This window comes from Hemitrygon akajei, chromosome 5, assembly GCF_048418815.1.
Source record: "Hemitrygon akajei chromosome 5, sHemAka1.3, whole genome shotgun sequence".
Taxonomy (NCBI): Eukaryota; Metazoa; Chordata; class Chondrichthyes; order Myliobatiformes; family Dasyatidae; genus Hemitrygon; species Hemitrygon akajei.
Genome location: NC_133128.1, coordinates 8148069 through 8169936, shown reverse-complemented (window position 1 = coordinate 8169936; position 21868 = coordinate 8148069). Strand labels below are relative to the sequence as shown.

General features: G+C 43.5%; 1 protein-coding gene across 1 annotated transcript in view; it reads right to left on the bottom strand.

The window, feature by feature from the left end:
- c5h21orf91 (chromosome 5 C21orf91 homolog) overlaps window positions 1-20725 on the bottom strand; it is a 48265-nt gene extending 27540 nt beyond the window's left edge. Inside the window, exons 1-2 of the mRNA XM_073044797.1 lie at window positions 20302-20725; window positions 7422-7552 (exon numbers count right to left, since the gene is read on the bottom strand). Coding sequence (XP_072900898.1) covers window positions 7422-7545 — 124 coding nt within the window. The 5' untranslated portion in view covers window positions 7546-7552; window positions 20302-20725. The remainder of the gene's footprint in view (window positions 1-7421; window positions 7553-20301) is intronic.
- Between the last annotated feature and the right edge of the window lie 1143 nt (window positions 20726-21868).

Sequence of the window (21868 nt, the reverse complement as noted above, 5' to 3'; positions counted from 1 at the left end):
ATCCCCAGCAGCTGCATACCACACTCCAGGACAAACACCAGTGCGGCTGGAAGATCATCAATTCAGTAGCACCAGTGATCACCGATCGGGGTTTGAGTCCTACAGTCACTGGTAAGGAGTTTGTACCTTCTCCCTGTGACCGTGTGGGTTTCATCGGGGTGCTCCGGTTTCCTCCCACAGTCCAAAGATGTATGGTTAGGGCTGGTGAGTTATGGGCATGCTATGTTGGTGTCAAATATGTAGTGGCACTTGCAGGCTGTAACCGCAATCCTCAATGATTATATTTGACGCAAACAACGCATTTCACTGTATGTTTTGATGCACGTGTGCCAAACAAAGCTCATCTTTCTTATTCTTTCTTTTCTGGTGAAGGACGCACATTGGATTGCCCAAATCTTTATTTTTAATTTAGGGATACAGCGTGTTACAGCTCTGCCAGCCCAACAAGCCCATGCCACCCAATTACACCCATGTGACCAATAAACCTACTGACCCATACGTCTTTCGAATGTGGGGGGGAAACTGGAGCACACGGAGGAAACACAGGCAGTCATGGTGAGAACTTAGCAACTCCTTATAAAAAGTCACAGGTAGATAGGGTCGTAAAGAGAGCTTTTGGTACATTGGCCTTTATAAATCAAAGTATTGAGTATAAGAGTTGGAATGTTGTGGTGAGGTTGTATAAGGCATTGGTGAGGCCGAATTTGGAGTATTGTGTGCAGTTTTGGTCACCGAAGTACAGGAAGGATATTAGTAAGGTTGAAAGAGTGCAGAGGTGGTTTACAAGGATGTTGCCAGGACTTGAGAAACTGAGTTACAGAGAAAGGTTGAATAGGTTAGGACTTTATTCCCTGGAGCGTAGAAGAATGAGGGGGGATTTGATAGAGGTGTATAAAATTATGATGGGTATAGATAGAGTGAATGCAAGCAGGCTTTTTCCACTGAGGCCAGGGGAGAGAAAAAAAACAGAGGAGGTGGGTTAAAGATGAAGGGGGAAAAAAATTTAAAGGGAACATTAGGGGGGCTTCTTCACACAGAGAGAGGTGGGAGTGTGGAATGAGCTGCCAGATGAAGTGGTAAATGCGGGCTCACTTTTAACATTTAAGAAAAACTTGGGCAGGTATATAGATGAGAGGTGTATGGAGGGATATTGGCCAAGTGCAGGTCAGTGAGACTAGGCAGAAAAATGGTTTGGCACAGCCAAGAAGGGCCAAAAGGCCTGTTTCGGTGCTGTAATGTTCCATGGTTCTAAAGTGGTGGGAATTGAACCCAGGTTGCTGCCACCGTAGAGCGATGCGCTAACTGCTAAGCTACCACGCTACAACAAAATCTTGTTGGTCTCCCAGTGCAACAAGAAGGCAAATAGGATACTCAAGACTACAAGAGTACAAAATTATGGATGTATTGAAACTTCGTGCAGCTAACACAGGACTCGGTGGGGAAAGTCTAAGATCCTGGCACCACAACACAATGAGGGGCTGTGTGGAGTCCTCTCATACTCCTTGAAGTTCTAATTTGTTCTGTATTTCATTTAGATACATAATTTGTTTCTCAGTTAAACAATAGTTTGTTATTTTATACCTTTTTAACTACTCCCAAGAAACTTCGGCTAATTGGGGTAGCCGCTTAATTGGACCAAAATGTACTGGTTCCTATGTGTCCCAATTAACAAGAATCCTCTGTACTGCTGATGCAAAATATATGTCAGTGATAATAAAACTGATTCTAATTCACCATGAAGAACCCAATGAAAAATTACTCTGAGTTCTTGGAATCACCATACCAATATCTGGAGGGGATGGGGCAGGAGGAGAAATAGAAGGGAGACAAAAGCGAAACACTCCAAGTGGATAAAAAATTCAAGTTTGGAGAACCATTTCTATCTCAAGCCAAGCACAAAACCAAAATTAGCCACCATTCAGATACAAGAGGCTCCACTATTAAAAACCAGATGCATTGTTTGCACAACTCCACTTTGAAACAAGTCACTGGAACAAAAGTGCAACTGTGTCAGCCAAAAGCTGGCATTAACTGTAGATGACTGGTCAAAGTGTTGTCTTTATAGTGCACTAACAGTCCAATGCACTCTAACATTCAAGAGGCTAGTGGAAATATATTCTAACTTAGAAATAGCAAATGAACTGCCTTTCCTAAAGCCAACGGGCTATTAAAGTGAAAACTTCACACCATCTTAAAAGTTACTTCCCCCAGGCAGTTTATTTATTTATTGAGATGCAGCACAAAATTGACACTTCTAGCCCCAGAAGCTGCACCCTCCTGCAACTCACATAGTTAATCCTAGCCTAACCACAGAATAATTTACAATGACCAATTAACCTACTAATCAGTATGTCTTTCAACTGTGGGAGGAAACTCTGGGGAGAATGTACAAACTCTTTACAGGCAGTGTGCTAACCACCCCCTCTATATGTAACCCAACATGCTACAATGCCCAATAGACACTGAAACCACTCTTTATAATACTGTTAATATTGTAAATACATGCTGCTATTTAGTTATTTACGCATATTTTATTCCACATGGAATATAGAACATTACAGCACAGTACAGGCCCTTCAGTCCATGATGTTGTGCTGATCTATTAACCTACTCTTAGATCAATCTAACCCATATATGTCAAACTCAAGGCCCGCGGTGGAATTATCTTTGGCCCGCGAGATAATATCTAATTACTATTAAAGCTGGCCCCAGTAATCGAAGCGCCTATGGCGTATGATATGGCTAATGCTGAGTTTATTCAGGTACCAGGTTTTCAGGGTTTTTAGTGTTTATTCGGCAGTCTTGCTCGGCAGTCTTCTTCATAAGAAACGGAATTTGTAAAGTGAAACACTTTGTAGTTATAGCAGAGACTGAGACACATGAGAGCAGGCTGAAAAAACAGAGGCAACGAAAGCTGCGTCCGCACGCGTCCGACTGATCCGGCCCGCATGAAGCTGCATTTTGCTCAATCCGGCCCGTGACCTAAAATGAGTTTGACACCCCTGATATTACCTTTCCCTCTTACATAGCCCTCCAGTTTTCTATCCTTCATATGAATATCCAAGAGTTTCTTAAATGCCTCTAATGTATCTGCTTCTACCACTCCTTACTTAAACCTTCCTAAATCTTAAATATTCATCTTTTAAACACTAACTTTATTACCTTTTTTATTATTTATTTAATGTAATTCTTTATAATTGTTGAATGTTGATTTTTGTCTCATGTTGCCGCCTGACCAGCACACCACAGCAAACACTTAATACATGTAAGTGTACATGGAGAATAAAGTTGATCTTTGTCTCAGGCCTTAAACTGGATAAATTTCCTTCAACAATCAATATGACAGAATCACCGCCAGCTTCAGAAACGGAGTCTTCCCTCAGTTTCTTGCAATCTTGGGCTGTGCAGTTGTCATACCAAGCCATGCATCATCTGGACGTTACGTTTCTTCTGGTGCACTGATAAAAGTTGGTGAGTGTCAAAGGGGACATGCTGATTTTCTTTAGCTTTCTGAGGAAGCAGGGGCAGTGGTGTGCTTTCTTGCCCGTGGTTGGACCAGGACAGCCTATTGGCAATGTTCACCCCTGGGATCTCGAAGCTCTCATCCCTCTTGACCTGAACACTACTGATGTAAACAGGAGCGTGTACACTGCCCCACCCCGCCTTCTGAAGTCAACAAACTTTTAGTTTCATTTTCCACAAATGCTAGCTGACCTGTTTAATATTTCCAGCATTTTCTGTTTCTGTTTTATACACGAGATTCCTGTTCTTCGTAAACACTTGTTCTTCTTCAGCCCACCACCCGTACGGAGGCACAGGCTGCCAACAGCAGTTCACCGGGATCCTCAGTCCTGGGGTGAAGGCTGATCGGTCCTGCGGCTCCTGTTTTCACCACACGTCTTCGTATGTCTTCGATGCAAAGATCCTTTCTCTCCCAGGGATGAGGTCTTTGGACCTTCTGTTGGCATTTCTGTAGCTGTGTTTTTAAACGGGATGTGGTTGCTGACCTCATGCCCAACTGTCCTCCTATCACAGCCGGGCTTGGGATCATCAATGGAGAAGTTTGGTAACGAGGATGGGATTCCTGTTGTTGACAAAGAAAAACTGAGTTTGTTTGAAAATTCAAAATGTTGAAAGAATTGGAAACCTCATATACCAGAAAGACAGACCACAACAGCTGTGTAGAAAGAACCAGGAATTTGACCTTTATACAAAGTACAAATCACACATCATTAAATAGGTTTCTTTCGTTGGTTTAAAAAATTCCAAGAAAGAAAACACCTTTTTTCTCCTCAATGATGTCACACAGGACAACTCTGTTGTGTGACTATGCACAGCTTTTTCGTCATCTATGAATTTGTTGCTGATGGCATCTGAGGCGGTATACAGGACTGAGGTAGACCAACTAATAGATAGATAGATAGATACTTTATTGATTATTTAAGAAATTAATGTCACAGTAGCATTACAAGTGCACAGATACACAAATATAGAAATATTAGAAGAGAAGAATAAAAATAAAGTTACCTCAAAGAGTCTAACGGGGGGGGGGGGGGGGGGGGGAGGGTCATCACTTCACCAGCTTTAGGTTGACTCATTATAAAGTCTAATGGCCAAAGGCAAGAATGACCTCTTGGGAGCAGTGCAGTTGGCTTAGTCTGTAACTAAAAGTGCTCCTCTGTTCAGCCAAGGTGGCATGCAGAGGGGTAGGAAACACTGTCCAGAATGGCCAGGATTTTCTATAGGGTCAGTGATGTTCTTCATGCCCCTCCACACCTCTCTTGTGCTACTCTGCCCAAGCTAGTTCTCCAGCTCTCTCCTGTATTCCCCTTTTGCCACTTTGATCTTGCCCTTTAGCTCCCTCTGCACGTGTTTCAGTTCCTCCCTCTTTCCTGATCTAAATGCTCTCTTCTTGTGGCTGGGAAGAGCCTTTAGATCACCGGTGACCCATGGTTTGTTGTTAGGGTGTTAGGGAAGCAGTGACCAGTCCCTCATGATATTACAGTGTCCACGCAGAAACTGATGCAGCCAGTGATGCACTCAGTAAGTCTGTTAATGACTGGTTGTGTGGTGTTGCAATAACAGCCACCAAGGGCAGCAGTAATAGCCCTTCTATTACTGCGCAGAATGTAGTATTGGGATTCAATTCATGCTGCCATCTGTAAGGAGTTTGTACACTCTCCCTGCGACTGCATGTGTTTCCTCTGAGTGGTCCATCTTCCTCCCGCATTCCACGCAGACAGATGGTTAGTTGCGGGCATGCTATGATGGCATCGGAAACGTGGTGATGCATCTGGAAGTCCCAGCACAATTTAACGCAAAACGACATATTTCACTGAATGCTGTCATGCAGATCTGACAAATGAAACTAATCTTTCTTTAAACCTTTGAATTCAATGACAGCAAGACAAAGGAATTGAACGTGGACCTCAGAAGAACGCACACTCTTCCTCACTGAGGAGCTAGCAACGGAGAAGGTGAGAAGCTTTAGGCTCTTGGGTATAAACATCTCCAAGGATCCATCCTAGGCCACAACACATTGACGCAATAATCAAAGTTCAAGTTCAAAGTAAAATTTATTTACAGTGGAATATATACAGCCCTGAGATTCTTTTTCCTGCAGGCATACTTAGCAAATTTATAAAACAGTAACTGTAAACAGGATCAATGAACGACAAACTGTGCAAATGTAAATATAGATAAATAGCAATAAGTAATGAGAGCATGTGATAGCAAAATAAAAGAGTCTTTAAAGTGAGACCAACGGTTGTGGGAGCACCAGAAAAAGGTGGTGTGTAGTTGTCCCCTTTTGTTCAAGAGCCTGATGATTGAGGGGTAGTAATTGTTCTTGAACCTGGTGGTGTGAGTCCTGAGGCACCTGCACCTTCTACCTGATGGCAGCAGCAAGAAAGGAGCATGGCCTGTGTGGTGAGGATCTTTGATGATGGATACTGCTTTTCTACGGCAATATTTCATATAGATGTGCTCAGTGGTTGGGATGGCATTACCGTTGATGTACTGGGCCGAATCCACTCCCTTTTGCAGGATTTTCTGCTCAAAGGCATTGGTGTTCCTTTATCAGGCCATGATTCAGCCAGTCAATACACTTTCCACCACATATCTATAGAAGTTTGTCAAGATTTTTGACGACATACCGAGAATTTCCGCAGACTCCTGAGGAAGTAGAGGCGCTGCTGTGCTTTCTTTACCATTACTTTTATATGATGGGTCCAGGACAGGTCCTGGAGGTAGTGCCACCTAGGAATTTAAATCATGAAGGTGGCATGCCAGTGGCTCTATTTTGTTAGCTGTATGAGATTTGGTATATCACTAAAGCCCTTTGGGTCACAGACTCCTTTCCGAAGATAGGCTTTATGATCATGTTTCAGGTATTATCACCCAATTTAAAATGTTGCTTTAGAACAGGGGTTCCCAACCTGTGGTCCACAGACCCCTTGGTTAATGGTAGGATTCTCAGGCATATAAAAAGACCATAAGATATAGGAACAGAATTAAGCTAGTTGCCCATCAAGTCTGCTCCACCATTTAATCATGGCTAATCCAATTCTCCTCTCAGCACCAATCTCCTACCTTCTCCCCATATCCCTTCATGTCCTGAGCAATCAAGTATCTTTCAACCTCTGCCTTAAATATACATAAAGACTTGTCCTCTATAACTGCCTGTGGCAAAGAATTCCACCGATTCACCACTCTCTGACTGAAGAAATTCCTCTGTATCTCCATTCTAACAGGTCACCCCTCTATTCTGAGGCTGTGTCCTCTGATCTTAGACTTTCCCACCATAGGAAACATCCTCTCCTCATCCACTCTATCAAGGCCTTTCACCATTCGAATGGTTTCAATGAGGTCACCCCTCATTCTTCTGAATCCAGTGAATACAGGCCCAGAACACCTTCAGAACTCTGGTGTGTACACCACCTGGTCCAGGTGACTTAACCACCTTCAGACCTTTCAGTTTCCCAAGAACCTTCTCTCTAGTTGTGGTAACTTCTTTTGGAAACTCTGCATTAGCAGGGTTCTGACAAAGATTTCTAAGTAAACTATTAATTTTAGGGAAGCAGAAAGAAACATTCTTCCTTTGCGAAACCATTGAGACTGGGTGTCTATTGTGTGATTTTCAAAATCAAGACAGACTGTTGTTTGACAAGCATTATTCCAGAAGCCTGGAGAAGCGGACAGCATTAAGTGATGAACAGTTGTGATGTAATCTGATTTTCTATTCCTAGTTACATTGCAACCACAGGCAACAAATCCTCAGTCTTTAATCTAGAGAGACCCCTAGTCTTTTTAGAGCACAATGCTTTAGCCAAACCAATGGTTTACCTGTGTGTCATTTCTCCTACCATATAACAGTCCCTTCAGCCACTTCCCCTGGTTGTCCCATTCGAGATTTCCCTCACCTTCAATGCTGAGCTCAAAACAAACATGGCAGAACGAAAGCATCTCCTTCGCCGTCTCCAGCTTACAGACGCCACAGATGTCATCGTCGCTCAGGTCAATGTTAACAAACTGCTCCTCGTTCATAGCGAGTCTGGAAACAGCAAGGAGGCTCAATGAGTCACAGTGAACCGGAATAAAGTGGGAGCAATCAGAACGGGAGAAAAATGGAGGAGAGGAGGGAGAGGTTGACTCTAGAACGAGGGGCACAGCTCCAGAATGAAGAATTGTTCACTTAAGACTGAGATGAAGCAGAATTTCTTCTCTTAGCAGTGAATATTTGGAATTATCCACCCCAATAGTTATTAAGAATTAGAAACAAGTTTACTATCACTGACATGCCAAAAATTTGTTATTTTGTGGCATTAGTACAATGCAATGCATAAAAAATTACTATTAAGATACAAAACAGTTCAAGTTTATTATCATCTGACTGTACATATATACAACCAAAGAACTTTCTTCCAGAGTACCATGAATCCACAAAACATATATCACACACAGCACATAAAACCAAATATTGCCACAAATAAACTAATAAAATATAATTCAAAATGCATGTAATGTGCAACACAGCTAGACAGTAAACAGCTCACTGTTCGAGTGACAAGACCTCAGTGGTGGATAGATATTCAACGAAAAAAGATACAAAAGATCAATAGTAAGGTAGTGTTCATGGACCTGTCAGAAATTTAATGGTAGAGGAGATGAAGCTGTTCTTAAAACATTGAGTGAGGGTCTTTAAGCTCTTGTATCTCCTCCCTGATGATAGTAATGAGAAGAGGGCATATCCCAGATAGTAAAGGTCCTTAGTGATGGGTGTCACCCTCTTGAGGCATTGCCCTTTGTAGATGTCCCAGATGGTAGGGAGGCCTGTGTACATAATGGAGCTGGTTGAGTGGGAATGTTACCAGATCCTGCAGCCCATGGTTAGGAGCATTGCTGTTTGAAGATGCCCCTCATGGCAAGGACTGCTTGCGTCTGTGGTGAGGGGAGGTGAGGGCCTCGGGTTTGATGGAGCAAGGATTACAATAAGGGATGATCAAACAAAATTTTGCTGGTTTCAGCAACAACATTCCTTCAGCAAAGTGATTCACAAGACTTCAAGAAGCAAGTAAAATAATAATGGTTAAACCGCACTTAACAATTCATGGATAGCAAAGGTTTACAGCAATACAAATACCGGTACTTTATTGTCACCAAACAATTGATACTAGAGCACAGTGATATTTGTTTCTGCGCTTCGCACTCCCTGAAGTACAAATCAAAGTAAATATAATCAAAATTTAAATTATAAATCATAATTAGAAAATAGAAAAGGGGAAGTACGGTAGTGCAAGTCAGGTCTAGATATTTGGAAGGTACGGCCCAGATCAAGGGCTCCAAACATTTTTTTTATGCCATGGACCCCTAACATTAGCCAAGGGGTCCATGGAACCCCTGGTCTAGAGGGATATTATGAGGCAAACACAGGTAAATACTGTAGGACAAACTCAGCCAGGCAACTTGGTTTGAATGGAAGAGCTGTGCTTGTTTCCATGCTATTTGGCTCTGTGACCCTAAGAACAGTGCTTGGTGTGTTCAGCCTGGAGAATACACTCAAGGTTGTGAATCACTACCCACAAGCTCAGCATGGAATCGGCCATTCCGACCATTTGAGCCACACTGCCCCAGCAACCCGACAAACCTGATTAACCCTAACCCAATCATAGGAGAATTTTAAATGACCAATTAACCTACCCGGTACACCTTTGGATTGTGGGAGGAAGCCCAGAGAACCCGCAGAAAACCCATGCATTCCACATGGAGAATGTATAGACTCCTTACAGACAGTGCTGGAATAGAATTCCAAACTCCGGATAGCCCTGAGCTGTAATTTTTTTTTACTACCTTCCTGCCTGCTTCCCATAACCTCTACCTAGCCCAAATCTTTAAAGTACTTATGACAGCTGGGGTAACGAATTCCAAAGAATTACTTCTCAGTGAAGAAATCCCTTCTAACTCAGTCTTAAGCAAGCAATTCTTTCTTTATCTATGCTTTTGGTCCTGTGTTCCAACTCTCTACAGGATAGGTGAGTGAGTTCAAAGAATGGCTCTTTGTCTGTAGCTATGCCCTAGTTCTAGATTCCAACTCGGTCTTCTCTTCTTCAAGATGCTGGAAGTCCAGCGCAACAGACAAAGTGCTGGAGGAACTCAGCAGATCAGGCAGCATCTGCGGAGAGAAATGAACTGACGACGTCTAGGCTCAAAACAGTGACCACTGATTTCCTTCCTTAGATGCTGCCTGACCTGCTGAGTTCCTCCAGCCTTTTGAGTGTATTGCTCTTCTCGTTACTTGTCTTTCCCAGCTCTGGTTATTCTCTCCATTTCCTCTGACCAGGGGACCAAAAGGCCCTGCAATCCCCTTCCCCGCATTTCAATGCAATCGTAATTCTGGCCTCTGTTCAAAGCTCTCCTGCCGTGATAAACTGCCTTTGTTGGCTAACTGCAAAGCTACAAGCCAGGCCCTCTGTATGTTGTCTGTAAAACACCAGGCTCCTGGCAGCTCTGAACCATGAGTTTCTTCGGGTTTATTTGTGGACTGAATGGGGCATTCACTAAAGGGCTTTTTAAACCTGGTTTAATGCACATGCTGAGGGCCTTTCTTCACTGAATAACACACAGTTCCTGCAATCAAAAGCACTGACGGCCTGCCAAAAAGTTCGAGTGCTGAGGATTTCTGATTTGGTCTCCCTTCAAATGCACGCACGCAACTTCAGAGCAGAGGAGAGACGGAGGTGGCCCTGGCGTACAGAGGCTCAAAACATAACTGGACGCCATTTGGAAATAAAGTTCAAAGTCAATTCCTTTATCAAAGTACACATATGTCACCACATACAACCCTAAGGTTTGTTTTCTTATGGGTATACTCAATAAATCTATTGAATAATAACCACCCAACTAGGATGTTCAACCAGAGTGTAGAAGACAACAAACTATACAAATACAAAAATAAGAAATAATAATATTAATAAATAAATAAGCAATAATTATCAAGAACATGAAATGAAGAGTCCTTGATAGTGAGTCCATTAGTTGTGGAAACATTCCAACAATAAGGCAAGTGAAGTTGAACGAAGTTATCCCCTTTGGTTCAAGAGCCTGATGGTTGAGCCTGAACCTGGTGGTGAGAGTCCTGAGGCTCCTGTGCCTGCTTCTTGATGGCAGCAGCAAGAAGAGAGCACGACCTGGGTAGTGGAGGCCCTGGGTGACGGATGCTGTATTTTATGTGAACGTACTCAATGGTTTTACCCACGATGGACTGCGCCAGATCCACTACTTTCCGTTTAAGGGCATTGGTGTTTCTATTCCAGGTTGTCATACAGCCAGTCAACGTACTCTTCACTACACATCTATAGAAGTTTATAACCATATAACAATTACAGCACGGGAACAGGCCATCTCAGCCCTTCTAGTCCATGCCGAACGCTTACTCTCACCTAGTCCCACTGACCCGCACTGTTTGTCAAAGTTTTATATGACAAGCCGAAATTCTACAAGATCCTAAGATGTGGAGGTGTCGCCGTGCTTTCTTTGTAATTGTACTTGCATGCTGGACCTAGGACAGGTCCTCTGAAATAATTACACCTAGGAATTTAAAGTTGCTAACCCTCTCCACCTCTGATGAGGACTGGCTCATGGACCTCTGGTTTCCTTCTCCTGAATAATTTATGTTAATTAATGTTTGTGTAAACATTTTTATATTAATGTGTGCCGCTGATGCAAAAATCTAATTTTCATGGCATATACACCTTGTGTATAAATTTCCAGGGCGGAAATACACTACTAGAGGAGGTGTAAAGAATGCCGTTGCTATGCTAGCCTGCAAGTCATTCTTGGGCAAGATGTAACAGTTGCTTAGCCCCCCGGTCAGGTGGTGTTTGGTTGTATGAGCAGCTCGTGTATATCTCAAGTCCTGGTTATGTGACCACTGACGCCAGGCAGACAATCTTTGAAGAATATTGATAATTTGTGAAGCGGGGTGCCGTGCGCAATCATAATCGATTGAAAATGGATGTGGGAGCACGGAGGAACATCTGGAAATCTCCAGGAAGACCTTCTTCGTTGCTGCTGCTGCTGTGAGGTCCGGGACTCTGCTGGGACGAACAGGCCCCCAGTCCTCGGGGTCGCATTGCCGATGGCCGTTGGCGGGGGCATCTTAATACGCTTGGCAGAGGATGGTGCTCGGAGCAGCTGTGCCGGAGGGGATGGTCGGAGGCTCGACGGACTCGGAATCCTCTGCAGTCAGGTCGCTTTCACTGTGTGCTGTGTCTGCGAGGCTGAGTCAGGCGGCGCCGTGGAAGTCCATAGCGGGGGTATTCCCTTCTGCCGCTGGCGTGGGATGACACGTCAATCGGGACCCTGGGGACTTGTGGAAACTGTGTGATGGTTTCTTTCGAACTTAACCTCTTTGGACTATTTTTACTGTGCCAATGGTCTGTTTTTTTTATCAATTATTCTATTGTTTGCACTGTTGTAACTATGTGGTTTTGTGCAGGTCTTGTAGCTTTAGCTTTTGGTCTTGTTTTGTCTGGTGGATTTGGAGCTCCTTTCCAGGGAACATGCTAAGATGGTAGCACGATATTAATACGCAGCAGCCTCTCCGGACTCCGGATTGGGGATTGCCAAACGTAATGTGGATTTTCTGGTGTAGTCTGTTTTGTCATATGCTTTTGTGATATCATTCTGGAGGAACGTTGTCTCATTTTTTAACTGCATTGCATTTGTGGTTTCTAAATGACAATAAACTGAATCTGATAATGGCTGGGGTCATCTGTCTTGTAAAGACACTGTCTAGAAGAAGACAATGGCAATGGCAATCCACTTCTGTAGGATTATGTGTCATGAACAATCATGATCAAAGACCATGATTGCCCATGTCATAGAAAGGATGAGCAGTTTCAAGATATCTGCACGTCAGTATCTCTGAGAACATTAGAAAGTTTTTGACACGAGCAGGCCACACAGCCCAACAAAGCTTGCTAAATTCCTATTCACATAGATTGTTGAAATAACTATCAAATTTAGATTTGAAAGTCTCCAAAGTACTACTCTCAACTTCACAACAAGGTAGTTTGTTCCACGTGTCCACAACTCACTGTGTAAAGAAATGCTTCCTGATGTTAGTCTAAAATCTCCCCTTAACCTATGGTCTCCACCTTTAGCCCCGCGTCGATGTTGATGGATTAATTCTGAAATAGCAGCTGGCATCCACTTTCCTTATATTCTTACCGTAGATTCCGGATTTTAAGCCGCTACTTTTTTCCCACATTTTGAACAGCTTTGAACTCTGCGGCCTTTAATACGGAGCGGCTAATGTATTATTTTTTTTCATGCCGCCGAAAACATTTTGCCTCGTAACAGTAGACCAATAAAATTGATGAGTAGTTCACAGAGGTCCAATGAAATTGTACGATAAATCAAGCGCACTTTCACAATTAAATTATTGTAAATCAGTCATTTGTACTCACCCTCATTAACATGGAAAACACTCGAAGAAAAGCATTGTGCTGCCTTTATGGCAGTTATTTAGTTTATAATATTTTCGCTTAGTAATTCATTTGTTAGTTAAAGTTAGAACTGTTTCAACTATATTTGTTTTCTGTACTACATCGCGGGATGCTATGACGTCACACCCGGTTTCGCCGCGTCTTGTGGGATACCGGTTTGCAATAAACGGGACGGCGGGGGGGGAGCGGCGGAGCGAAAACGCTGCTTTTAAGTTAAAGGCGATCAATAACTTTTCCTGGTAGGCTGCAGTATATATATTTTTTACCAGTCGTTAGGAGATATTGGAATGTTGTTCAGTAAAGAAGTATACGCAACGTATATTTAAAAGTAGCCGCGTTACGGGCACGGTTCGAAAAAAAGCATTTGCAATATGTATTTGTTTTTGTTACCATATGGATTTAATTAAAAGTTAAAAAATCCTCACGTGTAATATCTTTCTGTGTAAATATCTCATATTACAACGTGGGACACCTGCGGCCGAAAATCCGGTGCGGCCTAAAATCCGGTGCGGCCTTTACAAGTAAAAAATTGATTTTATTTCTAAAATTAGAGCCAGCGGCTTTTAATCAGGTGCGCTCTGTAGTCCGGAATCTACGGTAATTATTTTGAAGACTCTATCATGTCTCCTCTCATTCTACGTCTACTTAAGCTAAAAAGATTTAACTCTTTCAATTAGTTCATACCCTGCGGACCTGGAATGAGTCTAGTCACCCTTGCCTGGACTCTCTCCAGTGCCTTCTCATCCCAAACAAAATAAAGATCTATCCTAGTCCCAACATATTGATGCAATTACAAAGAACAGAGCAGAACAGGCCCTTCGGCCCTTCAAGCCATGCTGCCCAGCAATTCCCCTCCCAATTTAACCCAGGCCTAATCATGGGACAATTTACAATGACCAATTAACCTACCAAACAACACGTCATCAGACTGTAGGTAACGCACACGGTTAAAGCCCGATTGGTTATCACTGGTGTAATAAGGGGTTAATTTCCCACCCCTGCCTGTAAGAAGTTTGTTCATTCTCCTCATGACTGTGGGTTTCCCCTAGCTGCTCTGATGTTCTTTCACATTCCACAGGCATATATTCCAGGGCTAGTGAGTTGTGGGCATGCTGCTTTGGTGTCAAATGCATGGCCATACTTGCAGGCTGCCCCCAGCTCATCCTTGGTCATTGATACAAACAACACATTTTGCTGTTAGTACTGGTGTACACGTGACAAATAAAGTTAGTCTTATCTTATAACTAGGGTTTCTGTGATAGAAAGTATTAGTGCAACCACTCAAGTCAAGTGTGATATTCTCCTAAGGGTTGTCTGTTGCTGGGTCCTTAGCTGGCTGTACAGACTGACTTGCAATCCACCTGTTCTGGTGCAGTGTGGGTAAGAGGAAGTGGTGGTTGTGGTTAGTGGTTGTTGGTCTCTTGGTCGTTCAGTCTCTCGTTTTGTCCATGCCACTTGTTCTCTGCGGCACAGCGGAGGCTGTCCTCAAGTGGAGCAGCTTCCTCTTCAACCGATTGCCTCCCAGTGTACCTATTGAATGCAGTATCTTCCCAGTTTTTAGATATAATGTTAAATTTCTTCAGGCTGATTCTGATTGTATCTTTGAAGCATTTCCTTTCCCCACCTGGGGCTCACTGACCTTCCCTCAACTGGGAGTAAAGGACCAGTTTGGGAAGCGCGAGTTAAACATCTGAATGACATGACCTATCCATCGGAGTTGGTGTTGCTTTATCATGGTGGGGATGCTGTTCATGTTGGCCTCCTCCAGTACACTGGTGTGAGTGCATCATGGAGTAGGCAGGCGCTTCCCGTCTCTTCTCCCTCGACTTTGCCAAGTGATGGGACCTTTCCATGCTTCCCCTGTTTCCTCCTCCCTCACCACCTCCTTTATCTTCCCCACCCATCTTCCTGCTTCCAGAGGCACAATGAAAAACCTGAATGCAACTTTCTTCAGTGACAACGTGAGAAATGGTGCGACTCTAGTTCAGTCAGAGTAGAATCCTGGAGTAACACAACACTCACGCAGGTCCTTCATCCATGCTGAACAAGTTGACTTACTGAACTAGTTCCATTTGCCCACGCTTTGTCCCATATTCCTTTCAACCTTTCTTATCCGTGTATCTAAGAACAGTACAGCACAGAAAAAGGTCTTTTAACACACCGTGTTTCTGAGGGCTACCTTTAACATCTCATCCAAGAGGCAGCAGCCTTATTTATATCCCTCGTACAGGAGAGTCAGCCAAAACACTTGAACCTACACTTTAACCCACATCCAATGTTAACAAACCACAAAATCTAAGGCACCAGACATAATTAAAACATTCATTTAAAAATTATACCTTATAACAAAATAATAACCAGCTCAGCAATTATAGATTGACAACCTTCAGGCTCAAGGAAGATTTCCCATGTCTGGGGATGTTGTCTGTAAAAATGCAGTCGCATGAGTCAAGGATGTATACAATCCTTCCACTGGATTGGTGAGAAAACAGAAGCCCATGGTGATTGCTTTATCGTGCCACACGCTCAAAGGACATGAGATGGATATTCAACCCACCCGCCAAGGGATCAGACGCGATCTGATCAATTCCCCTTTCACTCGTGATCCCACAATTTGACCCTCACCAATTTTCAAATTGGATGCACCTTAGGAAGCATCCAATCCAGATGTATCATGGCTTGTTATGGAAACTGCTCTGCCTGGGACTGCAACAAACCATGGGGAGCTGTGGACACAGTTCAGCACATCACAGAAACCAGCCTCCCCTCCATGGACTCTGTCTACAATCTGCACTGCCTTGGCAAAACAGCCAGCAGAATCAAAGACCCTGTCTACCCCAGACATTCTCACCCCTCCCATGCAGCAGATTTAAAAAAAAACATGAAACACGTATCACCAGGCTTAAGGTCAGCTTCAATCTTTCAATGTTTTTTACTCAACTTGAGTGATTGCACTACTACCACCCATCATCACCGAGCTACAAGATAAGGTCTCTGGTTGAAGATGGTGCCAGTGAGGTCACAGGCACCATCCTCAAGATCATTCACAAAGCAATTCCTTTTATTTCTTTCACATCTTTATTTCAGGTGTGGTTCTGCTGCTGTCAAACACTTGTTATCTAAAATCTGCTGTTGCGATTTTGGGCTGATGGGACAGTCTGGTGCTTTTCTGTCTCCAAAAGTGTTCTACAAGGCTGCGACCAAAGCGTGCAGCATAGAGGTCAGGAAGCATGGAGTCAGGGCGCGAGCCCACAGTCGACTCCACCTCTTGCCATTCTCACAGATTAAAGAGCCGAGGAAAACTGAAACCATTGAGGCAAAGCGAGTGAGTACTCGGCGCCATCTTCTAGCCTCTCGCTCACTGCTGCCAAATAAGGTGGTCTCCCACTCTCTCTCTCTCTCTCTCTCACTTGCTGCAGCCAAGGGAAGGTCCCCTACATTCGAGTGATCACTCTCTCACTCAATGCTGTCGGCGGATGATGCCGGAGCAAGGTTTAATCCAAGTGGATTGTAGATTTGGACTCTAATTCAGGTTTATGATGTGTTCTAGCTCTGGTCACTCTGTTATGACTTTTCAGTGACTTTTGAATCGAGGCAGCTTGCAGATAATGAATACTAAGCTGAACTTTACTGAAATATGCCTTTTGATTTTGTATTTTATATTCTGCGTTTCCGCTTTTTTTGGTTGCTGGTTGTACAATTTTTCTGCACGTGGAAGGGCGAAAGGGCTTGACGTTTTTTCTTTGAACGGGTTGGTTCCATGGTTCTTCCTTGTTCGTGACTGTCTGTGGGGAGGATGAATTTCAGGGTTGTATACTACATACACACTTTGACAGTAAACGTACTTTGAATCTTTGTTGGAAGACTATCTAAAAGAGCCCAGTCCAATAAGATGGACTCCTGACCTCACACTCCACTCCCATCATGGCTTTGCATCATATTATCTGTCTGTACCACACTTTTCCCGCAAGTATAACACTTTATTATGCATTCTGTTATCGCCTTCCTTTCTACTATGCAATGCGCTGATGTGACAAAATGATTTATATGGACGGCATAACTCAAATGCCATCTATAAATTTGCTAATGCCACAACCATTGTTGGCAGAATCTCAGTAGGAGATGAGAGGGCATACAGGAGCAGGATATACCAGCTAGTTAGATCACAGCAACAATCTTGCACTGAATGTCAGTAAGATCTAAGAGCTGACTGTAGACTTCGGAAAGGGTAAGGCGAAGGAACAGTCCTCAGAAGAATCAGAACTGGAGAGAGTGAGCAATTTCCTGAGGTGTCAATATCTCTGAGGACCTAAAGTTTCCCCCAAAATGCCAATGCCGCTATAAAGAACACAAGAATGAGTCTATACTTCATTAGGAGTTTGAGAAAAACATAGAAAACCTACAGCACACAGGCCCACAAAGTTCCCTACCTTAGAAATTACTAGGTTTACCCATAGCCCTCTATTTTTCTAAGCTCCATGTACCGATCCAAAAGTCTCTTAAAAGACCCTATCTTATCCACCTCCACCACCGTTGTCGGCAGCCCATTCCACGCACTCACCACTCTCTAAGTAAAAAACTTACCTCTGACATCTCCTCTGTACCTACTTCCAAGCACCTTAAACCTGTGCCCTCTTGTATTAGCCATTTCAGCCCTGGGAAAAAGCCTCTGACTATCCACATGATCAATGCCTCTCATCATCTTGTACACCTCTATCAGGTCACCTCTCATCCTCCTTCACTCCAAGGAGAAAAGGCCGAGTTCACTCAACCTATTCTCATAAGGCATGCTTCCCAATCCAGGCAACATCCTTGTAAATCTCCTCTGCACCTGATCTAGTGCTTTCCCGGAGTATATGACAAATAAACTCTTCTCGGGCTTCCAGCCCGCTACAAACATTAATTATAACCAACATTTAGAGGACAATCTCCTCAATCTCCATCCTGGATGAAGACGGCAGAGTTTGTCATCAAAACATCGGTTATAATCGATACCTGTACCAGCTGGAAACCCAAGAAGAGTTTATTCAAGATTTGGTATGTCACCTAAAACACTCGCAAATGTACTGTGGCGAGCATTTAACTTGCTGCATCATCGTCTGATATGGGGGGCGCAGGGCGGGGGTCAGAATAAGCTGCAGAGTTGTAAACTTAATCAGCTCCATCATGGGCACTAGCCTAAATGGTATCCAAGGTATCTTCAAGGAGCGGTGCCTTAGGAAGGCAGCATCCATCATTAAGGACCCCCACCACCCAGGACATGCCCTGTTCTCATTGTTACCATCAGGAAGGAGGTACAGAAGCCTGAAGACACACACTCCGTGATTCAGGAGCAGCTTCTTCCCCTCTGCCATCTGATGTCTAAATGGACGTTGAACCCTTGAACACTACCTTACTGCTTTTTGCTTAAATTTCTGCTTTTGCACTACTTTCTAAAATTAACTATTTAACATACATACATACTTACTGTAATTCAGCTTTTTCCTCTATTATCAGTGTACTGCTGCCACAAAGTTAACAGATTTCACATTTGCCAGTGATACTAAACCTGATTTTGGCATACAAAACAAAGCTTTCTCTGTACCTCATTGGGAATTTGAGGAAACTTTGCATGTCACCAAAAAACTCTCACAAATTTCCACAGATGTACAGTGGAGAGCATTCTAATTGTTTGCATCACCATTGGGTATGGAGGGGCCACTACACAGGATCAGAATAAGCTTCAGAGAGTTGTAAACTCAGCCAGCTTCATCATGGGCACTGGCCTCCCCAGTATCCAGGACACCTTCAAAAGGCAGCATCCGTCATTGTGGACACACCCTCACCCAAAACATTGCTACCACAAGGAGGAGGTGTCGGAGTCTGAAGACACATATTCAATGTTACAGGAACAGCTTCTTCCACTCTGCCATCCGATGTCTGAATGGACATTGAACCCATGATTACTGTCTCACTATCTTTTTTCTCTCTTTTTGCACTTTTTTAACAATTATTTCAATACATATTTCTTATTGTAATTTATAGATTTTTAATTATTATATATTGCTCTGTACTGCTGCCACGAAACAACAAATTTCACAACATATGCCAGTGATATTAAACCTGATTCTGATTCCAAGGCTTTGCTCTCAGGGAAGAATAGGCAGCATCTATTGAGAACATACACAGTTGATGTTTCAGGCCGTGCAGATTCACTGGGTCACAGGTCCTGAGTCCAGATGAAGTGCCTCGACCCAAATATAGACCATCCATTTCCCGCCACAGACGCTACCTTGTTGTGTACCCCCAGTACTTTCAAATTTAAGTTCATGTTTAATTATCACACATGAATACCCCATGAATACTGCTAAATTAAACAGCATTGTTTTGGACTTGTTTGTATGTCTCCACAACTCTATCTTAAATAATCACAAGAGATTCTGTAGATGCTGGAAATCCAGAGTAACACACACAAAATGCTGGGGGAACTCAGGTCAGGATGCAACTAAGGCAGGAGTTCCCAAGCTGGGCTACACGAACCCTTTGCTTAATGGCATTATTCCATGGCATAAAAAAAGGTTGGGAATCCCTGATCTAAGGAGACAAATAAACAGTCAATATTTCAGGCTAAGACCCTTCACCAGAACTGATGTCCAAAGTTCAAAGTAATATTTATTATCAGAGCACATATGTCACCATATATAACCCTGAGATTCTTTTACTGTGAGAACACTTAGCAAACCTATAGAACAGTAACTGTAAACTGGATCAATGGATAACAAACAGTGTAAATACAGATAAAAATAAATAGCAATAAATAATGAGCATGACATAACAAGATAAAACAGTCCTTAAATGAGTGTAGTTATCTCCTTTTGTTCAACAGTCTGATGGTTGGGGGTAGTGACTGTTCTTGAACGTGATGGTGCGAGTCCTGAGGCTTCTGTACCTTCTACCTGATGGCAGCAGTGATAAAAGAGCCTGGCCTGGGTGGTGAGGGTCTTTGATTATGAATTCTGCTTTCCAATGGCAACTATCCATGTGCTCAATGGTTGGGAGGATCTTACCCTAGAAGCACTGGGCCGAATCCACTACCTTTTGTAGGATTTTCTGCTCAAAGCCGTTATGCAGCAAGTTAGCACACTTTCCACCACACATCTATAGAAGTTTGTGAGTGTGGGATTTAGCCATTAAATCCCACGTTCGTCACTCTTGTGTATAAAACCCTGACACACGCAGTCGTTCTTACCCCAGCATGCTTCAAACTCTCTGTACGCCAATGGGGCGAGCAGGAGGATCATACAATACCACTTACCCTGCTAATCCAGCTGAGTGTCACACCAGATGCTCTGCTTCACGATTACAGTGGGAAATAGTCTATGCTCCTGATCAGAGATTACCTAAATCCAACACGTACTGTATCCTTCCCGACTCCCACTGTAGTCCCGCGCTCTTACTGTATTCCCACTCACACTGTATCCCCTCTCCCACTATATTCCCTCCCAAAACAATGTACACCCTCCACGCTGTATACCTGCTCCCACTACCTCCCACGCACTGTATCCCCCTCTGTACCCCGTAAATGCCTTCTCACACTGTATTTCTCCCCCAGTAACTCACACCGTATTCACCCCCCCTCCGCGCGCACACACACACACATAATATTCCCTCACTGTATCTCAACGTGCTGTCCCGATACACTGTATCCCCTCCTTCAGTATCCCCCTACAGATACACTGTATCCTCTCCCTCGGTACCCCCCCTCCCTCAGTACCCCCCACAGATACACTGTATCCCCCAATGCTGCCTCCGGTCCGTGCCCCCTTCTCTCTTTCCGCTACTCCGCGGGCACCCAAACAACCCAGGGACTTGAAACGGAGGGGTGTACATGACAGGAAACAGAATAACACACTGGCAACAAGTCTTTCCAGCGTACTCCAGCTATCCCATGAATTACTATTAAAAACTAAAATGTCTCTACTACTTTACAACGTAATCTGAGGTTATCACTGTAATGAAAAGCACAATTTTAATCAACATCTACCCACCTATTCCTTTCTATGGTTGGTTCCTCCCTTCGCTTACGTCATCTACTCTGGAGCATTCCAAGATGAACACTATCGAGGGGGTGGCCAGAGGAATGTTGTGAACAATAAAGAATGAAAAGTGAGGAGCTGGGAAGTTGTGTTTGCATTAAACAATAGATATAGTAAATTTTGCTCCCGATTTTTCACTGGTTCCCGTTGGTGGATCTCTAGAGACATGAGTAAACATTTAGTAAATTTCACTTGCCTCCTTCACCTTTTGTGTGACCCTGGGCCCTTCGCGCCCCCTGCTGGCGATAATCTGCCACTGCGCTCTGTGGAGTTGGGGAATTTCGAACGAGAAATACAGTACGTAGTTCAGGACTTGGGGATTTCCTTAACTGCAATTATTTAAAATCTTAAAAATCCAATTTATGTTAATTCTCCACTCCAGCTGAGCTATGGAGACTTTGCTTTCCAGCTTCCATTATTCTCAAAGAGGAGACACAGGAAGTTCATCAAAGGAAAGCCATTCCCACATTGAGTACATCTACAAGGAGCGCTGTTTCAAGAAGCGGCATTCATCGTCAAGACCCCCCATCATCCAGGCCATGATCTTTTCTCACTGCTGCTATTAGGAAGGAAGTACAGGAGTCTTAGGTTTCACACCACCATGTTCTGGAACACTACATCCTTCAACCATCAGGCTCCTGAACCGGCGTGGATAACTTCGCTCAGCTCAATGCTGAACTTATTCCACAACCGAGTCCCTTTCAAGGACCCTGCAACTCACGTTCTCAATATTAATTAATTCAATAAATAAATAGATTGAAATTAATTAATTGCACAGTTTATCTG